Source organism: Kryptolebias marmoratus, linkage group LG2 (assembly GCF_001649575.2).
Source record: "Kryptolebias marmoratus isolate JLee-2015 linkage group LG2, ASM164957v2, whole genome shotgun sequence".
In the NCBI taxonomy this organism is placed as follows: domain Eukaryota; kingdom Metazoa; phylum Chordata; class Actinopteri; order Cyprinodontiformes; family Rivulidae; genus Kryptolebias; species Kryptolebias marmoratus.
Genome location: NC_051431.1, coordinates 28240568 through 28251814, shown reverse-complemented (window position 1 = coordinate 28251814; position 11247 = coordinate 28240568). Strand labels below are relative to the sequence as shown.

At 40.7% G+C, this 11247-nt stretch overlaps 1 protein-coding gene across 1 annotated transcript in view; it reads right to left on the bottom strand.

The window, feature by feature from the left end:
* nlk2 (nemo-like kinase, type 2) overlaps positions 1-9058 on the bottom strand; it is a 29034-nt gene extending 19976 nt beyond the window's left edge. Inside the window, exons 1-3 of the mRNA XM_037973921.1 lie at positions 7475-9058; positions 2098-2227; positions 1961-2016 (exon numbers count right to left, since the gene is read on the bottom strand). Of these exons, the coding sequence (XP_037829849.1) occupies positions 1961-2016; positions 2098-2227; positions 7475-7947 (659 nt within the window). The 5' untranslated portion in view covers positions 7948-9058. The remainder of the gene's footprint in view (positions 1-1960; positions 2017-2097; positions 2228-7474) is intronic.
* Between the last annotated feature and the right edge of the window lie 2189 nt (positions 9059-11247).

Genomic DNA, 11247 nt, shown 5'->3' with positions numbered 1-11247 from the left:
GTGCTGAAACTCCGAGAGTCCTTCCCCCCTGGACCAGACCCGCCATTTCCGCTCCATTCTCTAGAGCTGTTCAAATAAACTCATTCATATCTTTTATTGCTCTCCTGATTCGTGTTCTGCATGTGGACTAGAAATATAGACCCCAATATGACACAATTTTAATGAAACTCTCACAAAGTATATTGCTGGTGAAGGTTCTCAGCCATTCATTCTCCGTCAAAAACAAAACAAAAAACAACAAAGCAACTGGATTTTGGGCATATAGCATAATATAGCATTATATGTTTAAGAAAGCTGGAATCTGAAACCTGAAAAGAGTGTCCCTTATCCTTGAGGTGTAGGTGGACAGCTGAGTCCTGTCCTGAAGAGCTGCTCTCCTGTGTTGAGCCATGCGTCTGTGGAGAAGCTGTTTAGTTTCTCCAATATAAAGTTCTGGACATTCCTCCTTGCACTGATCAGACACCACACCGCTCAGTTTGTGTTTGGGTGTTTTGTCCTTAGGGTGGACCAGCCTCTGTCTGAGTGTCCTGTTGGGTTTGAAATGTACTGGGATGTTGTGTTTGGAGAAAATCCTTCTGAGTTTCTCAGATACTCTACCAACATAAGGGATGACAATGTTTTTGTGTTTGTTCTGTGGCATGTTTTTTTTTTTTTTTTTTTTTTGGTGGGTTGCTGTTTAAATTGCTTCAATTTTTTTACAATTTAAAAATCAATACAGACCAACTACTTTCACTAAATGACTTCTCTGTGTAAATCTGGACCATTATGCTCTGTGGATATTCCTGTTGCTTTGTAGAAGACTGATGAAGTGTTGTTTTATGCATTCATTCTGTATTTTCACCTTCAGCTTGAGGTACGTGCAGCAAAATTTATTTATGAATGCAAATATATTTTATAAATTAAGGCAATAGGTCTGCATTTTTTGTATCAGATTTTAGAATTTCTTATGAACCAAACCCCTGTAGTTTCAAGTTTGCTCTGTGTGACCTCAGGGCGTTAAGATACAGTGTTCACACTGTTTTAGAAAAGACTAAAATGTTTGCCTGTTATTTGGCTCACTGATTTTCGGTATCTTGACTTTTTCTCTCTTACTACCATGACACTTTAAAATTATTTGTCCCATGAAAAAAATACCCCTAATTTATATAGAGAAACAATTCTGATCCTTTAGTGTTTTAGTGCTCATTTAGACAGTAAACTGTGATAGATTGGACTTTCTCATAATTGCAGGTAGCAGCTCTGTAGTTTTTCTGTTTGAGATTTTACATTAAAGCTAAAAGCAGCTCTACTCCATGTGAGACCAGGAACACTGAAGGTAATGTGCACAAACTCAGTGTTGTAATTTATATGCATTAAAGAAAACATGTTGATAGGGCCCCAGGCTCTCCTTAATCCTGAGTTGCCAACACATACTGCAAGTGGTAACAGATCCCACAAAGTTTTCCATTTAAAACTTAGCTACTAAATATTAGAGTCAATCCTGTCTGTCTGTTAGCAAAATATCTCACGAACAACCAAATGGATTTTAATGAAACTCCTAACTGGTTCGATCCAATCCAGTATCACCATCAGCCTCTGATGCTGAGGTCATTCTTGGATTGAATATCAGGCTGAGGATACAAATTCATCCACTAATCCCGACTCCATGATGCTGTGTCGTTTAAGGTTATCCTTTATGATACAAGTTTAAGCTTACAGCCAAAATGTTGTTCTATGTGGGTAAATTATCATCCATCTCTGCAGCACAAACATGAGGTCACAATTCAAGCCACTGTCCAAACTCTGCCCTGATGTGTGAACCTTAATACTGAAATGTTGGAGAGGATTTTAACACCCCAACATTTCAGTACTGACCAAAACTATCCACCAAGGCTTTAGCTTCAGGTAGACCTTGTTGGAAAATATTGGAATTAGGACTGAATCAGTTTACTAATAGGTTAATCTGATAGGTAAAGGATACATTTCTTCAAAGTAGTCGATGTGTGGAGGTTGGAGGATGTCCAGAGCAGAAAGCACCTGATGAGAGAGTGAAATTAGAGTTACTGGATTTATTTTTCGAAATGTCCCCTGCACCATACATTTGTTTTTAGCACTTACATTTTCATGTTTGAAGAAACACAACATCTTGAGCTCTCTAAAGACCCTCTTGCAGGAGACGAGGTTTTGGAAGACATTAGGCATCTTTTTCAGGGCCACTCTCTTTCCGTCTCTGGGATCTGTCACTGACCTGAATTAAACCAAATAAAAGCATCCTTACAGGCTGAAGAATGGAGACACAAACAAACCCACACAAATAATCCAGGTAACACTCAATCCAATCCAACAGCCATTATTCTAAGTATTTATAAACAGGCCCCACTACTCCAGATATTTTTAAATGGATATGTTGTTTCTCTTATTTAAGTTTTTCTTGGGGGGTGGGGGCATGGCAGGTAGGTCGCAGGATCACCTCCTGGCCTTTCAGGCTGGAGTTTACATGTTCTCCCAGTGCTCATGTGGGTTTTCTCGGGTAATCTGGTTTCCTCCCACAGACCAAAAACATGCATGTTAGGAACAATTTAAAGTTACCAATCAACCTAGGTGTGAGTGAGAGGGTGAATGGTTGTTTGTATCAGCTTGCAACCCGCCAGGGTCCTCTGCTGGAGACGGGGACCAACTGCCCTGTAACCCTGAAAGGAAAAGTGGATGAAGAAAGTGGACAGATACTTTTGTTTTTACTTTGTCCACACATTTAAACAAAACCGCTGACATCCCCATGCCGTGCCAGTAGGTGGTAACAACGTCTACACTAACGACATATCACAAACAGACAGAACACCTTCTGTAGTGAATCTTCTCGGTATCAGGAGAGGAAGAAAACCTACACTGCACATTAGATTTATTTTTCTTTGTGATCTTAGAGTACGTCAGCCACCCCCCCCCCTCCCTGTTCGTCTCACACAGAGAGGCACTGGAGTGGGGGTGGGCCGTCAGCTCATTCAGGAGCCAAGACAAGAAGAGAGCGCTCCTAAAGCAGAATGGAGCAAAATAGTTTTTTTAATAATGGTTTCTTGTAGATTATACAGCTTTGTGACTGATTGGGGCAAAACGTTAAATTGCACAGCTCTAGCCTAGTATAACACTGTTCTGTGCGTCGTTTGTTACAGAACATCAGTGGTCAAACAGCATCATGAAGACCAAGGAATACACCAGACAGGTCAAGAATAAAGTTAAGAAGTTTAAAGAAGGGTTTGATTGTAAAACAATATCCCAAGCTTTGAACATCTCACAGAGCTCTGTTCATTCCATCATCTGAAAAGGAAAAGAATGACACACCTGCAAATCCACCAAGATATGGCCATCCACCTAAACTGGCAGGCTGGGCAAGGAGCGCATAACTCTGAGAAGCAGTCAAGTTGAAAACCGTGTAACTTTTTCTTACCACTTTACAATTATCTGCTATTTTGGGTTGGCCTGTCACGTAAAATCCCAGAAAAATAATTTGAAGTTTACAGTTGGAACGTGCCAAAATGTGGAAAGGATAAATTGGTATGAACATGTCTTTAAGGCAGAGTACAAGCACAAACGGCACAAGCAGAAATCATTCGCCTTTAGGAATATCAACGTTTTGCCAGAACAATCATGTCATAAACTAGAGATGCAACGGGGAATCTGAATGTGAGAGTAGAGAAAACATGAAGTTAGCTGTATGGTCTGTCTGTAGGGTGTTTAAAACAAAACCAGAGGAAGAACAAAAGGTGGAGAGGCTCAGAGTAAGAACCAGTGTTTCTACAGAGGACACAGCATCCCTTGAGTGAAAGTACAAGCAAAACAAACCCTGTCTTAACAATTACATGCTTTTAATGCTTTCTTTTAAGTAATACCGCTGTCCAATTATTTTTATCAAATATTTCAAAGTTGTTGAAAGTGGTCTGAAGGTGATGTCCCAACCAACACTTCTCAGCTTAAAACAGGAAAAGGTAGAACAGTAACTGAAAGCTTTGAAAAATAAAACACACTAAATGTGATTTATTTCTAATCAGAAACATGCCTAATCAAAGACCAGTGTGATTAAAACATTTTGTTCATGACCTCTGACCTACATGTTCTGTATTAGTTTATAAACATTATAGAGCCAGGCATGACGTTTAAACAGACAGAAACCTAATGTTTACTTTTCAAATATCAGAGTGTTGACCTCTGTCACTAAATCTCTGCTTGGGTCCAAGCAAAAGATGATGATCAGATGATATTTGTCATTGTTCCCCAGCAGGTAGATCTGTGTACAGGGGAGTGTTGTGTCGACAGCAGAAGTGTGAAATGTGTGACACTACAACCTTGTGTCAAACAGCTAGAAACCACAGAGGAGGGCCAGTAGGGCTCAAGTCCTAAAAGCTAGAAACTTTCTGCAGAAATGTTGAAGCGAGCCGATGCTGCTGCTGCTGCTCAGAACTCCAACATTACTTTGTGATAATCTGAGCTCAGAAAAATGACCAAACTTTGATGTCTAAAATGTAGATGGGTAAAGAAAACCAAGACAGAAATGTTAAAGCTGCTACTGGTGGCTTATTATGGTCACCATGATACCCACACACACACACACACACACACACGAGTCTCACATGGCTTGACAGCACTCCTAATAAACCAGGCAGACAGAAGCACAACAGAAACAAACAGCTGCAGTGTGAAAACAAAGTTATATTAAAAACCATTCCACCATTCAAGCAGCGGAAGCTTCGGTGAGTTTTTATTATTCGACTGTGTTTAATGGGAGGAGAGATGACAAGGTAAAGAAACACTTTACTTCCTGTTTTATAGAGAAATGTTGAGCAAAAATGTCTATGGAAGCGTGGCTGTGAACTCTGCATTCAGAGGGGATTCAAGAGAAAACGATCAGTCCTACAGCAGTGAGAGACACACTGGGTGAAGGAAGACTAAAATGACTACGTATTGAGGTATAATTTGTATATGTACCAAAAAGGTCGAAGGAGTAAACACAAAGACTCGTAAAAGGTTTTTAAGAATTTTAGACTGCTCAAAAGTTAGGTGTGTGACATCAACAACTGTCAGCTGAACATCATGTGGTAAAATCTCCAAAAATCATCCAACTTAAACTGTGATTGTGTGAAAACCATTAGCGATCTTAAAACACCAGATCGGTCATGTAAAGTTCAACTTTCTGTCACGTGTTCAAACTTTGAATGATGTTTCTGCTGTGAAGACTGAGCGACAGAGCTCCAAACAGGGCTGGTTGTTTTCATGGGTTTCACCAAAATCCCATCATTTCTCACAGCTTCTTTTCAAGTTTTATCAACATCGTACAATGTACCTCTACTAGAATTCATAGTGAACTATTCCCAATCAAGTTGCACATTTTGATGTATATTTATGTTTTTCTGTCTTTTTTTTTTAAAGCCGTGGGGCACGAAAATAAAAATTGTGACAGAAACTGAATAACCTTGAAAACTTAACTTAACAATAAAGAAATCTGCATGACAAACTGTTGCTTACAGTATTAAAGTCATAATAGCTGTCAAAACACAATCTTTTAATGTTTTTGATATAACAATATACTTTAACACAATTTCTACATCATTAAATGATTGGGGGTTAATGTAACTCAGACTCAGGGTTTTGTAAAAATTTAGTTAATTTTTTTTTTTTGCCTTTGTTTGCAACTAAATTTGATGATCAGTTACAGAAAATCTCCCGTTAGATTTTCAGAATATCTCAGCACAGCTCATTGCATCTGATCTTATCCCCTGCTTTTGTTTAAACTCTCTCCATCACTTCCTCTCCTAAAACCCGTCTACTTCTGTTGACTCTCGTCCTCACAGCTTTTAGTAGTTTCTTTTGAAAAGAAAAGAGAACTTTACCTTTCCTCTTTCCACCTGTTGCTCTGATTCATTGTTCTCCCTCTGACTCTGTTTACATCCAGAGGTTATTTTACTGACTCTGCTGCACACCAAGACTGTCTGACGTGAACTCGTCAATGTTGGAAAGTACACAAACGACTTATAATTGTTGGCAACAAAACATGACTCTGTTGATTTGACTCATTTATTACAAATTATGTGATAGACGTTTGGCTGTGAATGATTTGCTGGTTATTTACATTATAGATATATAAAACAAAAAAATCAAATTAAAAACATTGAAAAATTATATACGTATTTTGACAGCTTTTATGACTTTAAACAGTCCCTCTGAAAAGTTGCGATTGCAACTATTAACACAAGTTCAACCAATTGTTGCAAATTTTCCTCAGAGTCACAATTTTTACCAATCACTGCAACTTTAAAGTAAATCTGACCAATCACCTTAGCCCATTGGCCAGTTTCACTTCCTGGTCTCTGAGCCTGGCTCAGACTGCAGGATAAACACATCCGATGCCAAAAACATCCCTTTCAAAAACCAGTAAAATCTGTGTGTGTCAGTTTCCTGACGTATTACATGAAAGCAGTTTAGCAACACATCACTTGAGAAGTAATTTTCTAACACAAAACATGTCCGGAGACCGGCTGAGAACCAAGGGCAGACACCAGTAACCTGACAGGTACTGAAAACATGGTGAGGTAAAAAATAAAATTAAAAAAAGGCATTTGACTTAAAAAAGCAGAAAGTGAATGTGTGAGCAAGTCTGAGAGAAATACGAAAATAAAACCCACAAATAAACTCATATTTTAGGAAATAGTGTCAGTGTGGGTAACTTAACCTGTTTTATTGCCTTTGATGAGAACTTAATACATGTTTGTTTATGCATAATTATAAAATTAAAGAAGTAGTTGAGTCTATAGGTACGTGAGTGAGTCTGACTGAGAGAAATAAATACAAATCCAGCAATTACTGAGGAGCAAATAAACAAAAATAAGCTCACAAAATGTTTTAGGACTTAGTGCAGCAGTGTTGGACCTGATCAGGTTTACTGTTTGCTGAGTTATAAATGTGTTTTTTAATATATATTTTACTTTGTTAGGTTTGTGAAGAGTAGGTTCCCTCTGCCCTGCAGTCAATACCTCATTTCAGAGTGACCGCTGTTCCTGCTGTCCCAGGATTTCACCAGATTTTGCACTTTTTCTTTCATTTTCAACATTTCACTTAATATTAAAAGTTATTTGAGTAAACACATGAACAGATTTATTTTTGGCACTTGAAACATTATCACTTGAAGCTATTTTTGTAACTTTCTTTGTTTTGCCATGTTTTAGAAAAACATAGCAACTTCGGTTGCAAAAGTTATTTTAGTCCCCAACAATCACAGAGACACTCAGTGAAATCCTGCAGGGACTGACTAATGCAGAGGCTGGAAGAGGCTTTCAACTCCATAAGCCAAACCTAAAACCAGATCATCACATCTCCTTCCATTACTTAGGGGTTCTGTTACTGCCTCCAGTTCCTGCAGGAACAGGAACTGGATCAGATGGTTCTGAGGACCGTGAACAGGTCCCTGTAGTCTCCAGCCTCATGTGGAGCTGGAGTGCAGTGGACTCACCAGACAACCCCAAACGCTCCGTACCCGATGGGCCTGTCAGGCTCCACGTCCAGGTGCTGCTGGAGGTGGTTCTGCTGCTGCTGCTGCTGATGAGGATGATGGTGGTGGTGATGGTGGTGGGCTTTGACCGAACCAGCTGCAGCGGCTTGGACCTGAGCGGGAGCCGCGGCCGAGCCGGGACCCGGAGCTTGTCCCGGGGCCGGGGAGGGGAAGTACGGCTGCTGCTGGCCTGGGTTGAGCATCACAGCCGCCGCCGCCGCCGTGGAGGTGTGCTGCTGCACCGTGTGCACAGCTGCAGCGGAGCCCGGGTGCTGCAGGTGGTGCTGGCCCGGGTGGTGGTGGTGGTGGTGCATGTGGGGGGGCTGGAGGTGCTGCAGCTGGTGGTGGTGGTGGGCAGCCACTGCTGAGGAGCCCCCGCTGTATGCAGCCATCATTTTGGGAACATTGGCAGCAGTGGTACCACACAGAGCCATTCAGGGATGCTGACCCACCTCCTGACTGGACCTGATGATGACGATGATGAAGATGATGGTGATGATGATGATGGCTACCAGCCTGCAGCACTGTGGTCAATCATACTGACAGAAATCATCTAGAAAACAGGTCTGAACTTTAAATCATCTAATTTCAGCTACTTTTATCCTTTATGGAGAAAAGCCATGCTGTCAGCTAAAATCCTGGTCCTGTTAGTGCACCATCAGACCGGTTCTGCAGCCGGTTCTGTCCACCTCTCACCCCCAAAGTCTGAATGATGAGCGGGACAACTAAAAAGAAAATGATTCAGAAGAGGAGAACCACGCGGCCCCTGAATGAATCCAGTCGGTGGTCCTTCAGGTCCTTCATGGCACAGTCTGGATATCAGCGTGATCCAAGTTCTGTCACATGGAGAATACGGCACTGATCATGAGCAGAACCCAGCTCCTCCACAGGACCCCAACCAGCACCGTGAATCCGACCCACAGAGGGGGCTTCACGCGGCCCGGAACCAGCATCTACCGATCCAAACGGACTCCTCTTCAGTAAACAGGACTAATATCCGAGCTGCAGATCCGGTACCACAGCAGAGGCAGACAGGCCCAGGTCAGCTCCATCTACTCTTTTCAGATCAATCTGCCCGCCCGTACACGAACCCCCAGGCTTCGGGCCACAGATGAAGCATTGCTCTCAGGACCACAGCAGGAAACCAGCCCGGTGTTCGGTGGACTCCGCTCCGTCCAGCCGAGGCTCCACGTCCGAGGACAGCTGGCAACAAAGCGAGGAAAACTTCGGTCCGTTTTAATCCGACACTAATGATCTCAGCAGCCCCAGAACTGAAAACAGCAGGCTAATGAAGCTGACAGCTCAGAGCTGCTAGCTAACAGGCAGTGGCGTCTCCACATCCAAACACAGCTCCTTTCGACCCGCTCAGTCCTCCCACCGTCAGCCCAGACCGACTGAACCAGCGGACTGGACCTCGGCAGTTCGGCCCAATGACATTCCACTGACAGAAAACTAATCACAAAGCAAAGAGGATGAGCAGTTGATCCAACATGGTGTACACAATCTTAGCTGCTCGGCGGTGAGACGCGTCTCAGCTGCCAACCAATCGCCTGTCGTGCTGCAGTGACGCAGGTATAATCCCCTTGATTGGCACCGCGCGCAGCCAATGGCAGTCAGGCTGCCGCGGTGACAGCGCTGCTCATTGGACCCCAGGATGTCCACACAAAACAGCCTGGAAATTCTCCCAACGTGCACTGTAACTGTAAGAATAAATCAAAATCAACCTGACAGAGAAAAAGTTAGATACATTTATAAAGCTAAACATGCAACAAGTTCAAGTATCAAACTAAAACGACACACATCAGGAGGGAAAACAAACTTAACTGAACTTGATAAATAAATGATTCTGATCACTTCACAGTTTCTGTGCGCGGGGGCGCGCATACACACAGAGCTTCATTAGCGTCATTTTTATGTTCAATAAATTACCTCATAAATCATGTAGAACTTGTCTTTTTAATGAATTTATTTCATGATTTGATTTATGGATATTATTTACTCTAGCTTACAAAAAATGTAACCAATAGTTTGTTTTATATGCAAGATTTCTAATGGTGATTATTTGGATTTAGTGGCACAAAAAAATTCAAAAATTTTGTGAAAACTGTTATTGTCAAAATAAATCACGTTAAATAAAATCGTTCATTTGATATGTTTTGAAAAAAATCTGAATTTATTTATAATTGTTAAAAATACACATTTTTACTGGTGTTAGCCACACTACTCGTGCATTTAGGCCAGGCGTCTGCAACATTTACAATCAAAAGAGTCATTTCTGCCCCTTTGCTCACTAAAGAAATGTGTCCTGCTGCAGCTGTGTTTAACAACTGGTGGCTCGTGGACCACTTCAAGTTTGTTGGATGGGGCTCTTCCAGCCAGTGGGGATGACACTATAATAATAAAAACATAATGAATTTTAACATTTATTGGTATTTAAATTTTAGAACAAAGAAAAGATCATATTCATGCAAAAAAGTATTTTATAGTTTATTCCAATTTTAATGAAAACATGAGAGAGAGCGAAAGCTCTGCTGTATGAATGGAAGTTGGAATAATGAAGTGGCCAACAAGCTATTAGCATGATCTGATTCACATATTTGCAAAAGAAAATTCACAGGAAAACTGTTAAAACTAGCCTTCTCTGTTGTGGGTATAAAAATCTGTAAAATTCAATTTCATGTTAGTTTTGATCAAAACATCAAAGTTGGAGACCTTGTGCTTTAAAAATATTCTGTTGGAGGTGGTGTTTTGCATTTCTTTTTTGTTGTTTTTATTTTTAAATTAAGTTGTTTAATAAAACTGTTATGTATCTGATATTTTAAAGTTTTGTTTTAGATCATGAAGATGTAAGATGGAGGTGCAAGTGTTATCTCTCTGATATTACAGGATTAAGGATTGAAATCCATCCATCCATTTTATTCATTTTATTGGGTTGTGGAGGCCTCAGGTCTTGGAGGAAAGACATCCCTCACCCCAGTGACATTGTCCAGGGGCCTCATCATAAGCACAAAAAAGTGACAACACCCTTTTACACACAAAACTGTAGTAATAATGAAATGACCATGGAAATGGGTGCAGCGCTATGCCAGCTTAAAAGCTGGCATATGCATGTTTCTACAATTGTTGGTCTGTTGACTATGCTTGGCGAGCTGGGAAACTGTTAATGATGTAAAAACTACGATTAGACACATCAAACACATGATTAATGAATACATCCACATATATGCATCTACAAATAGATAATAAAGTATCAACAAAATGATGCAGAAAATTCCTTTAACAATAGTTAATAGCTCATATGTACCCCATAAGTATCCTATGGGTACTCCATATGTTACTTTGTAAGTATCCCTTAAATACTCTGTATGTTACCATGTAAGTACTGTGTACGTACTCTGTATGAACCTGGCTGTATTATGCATTCCTCCTCAAAATTCAAATGTTACAGATGTAGTTGTGTAATTCAGTATCTATGTAGATCACAAGATGGTAAAAACGAGTTTGTAGCATTTAGACTGCATGTCCACTACATATTGCCTGCAGTTACTACAGTAATCACAGTCACCTCTGTCTGAGGGCATGGCAAGTCTTAAGTTTGGTAAATTTCTTGTTAAATGCCTACAGTAGACAGTCTACTGTACTTAGCACAATTTCCAAAACAGATTACAATCTGTTCAAGAATGTTATTTAGCCTAAATGCTCTTGTATTTAAGACACACACATATGCCCCCCCC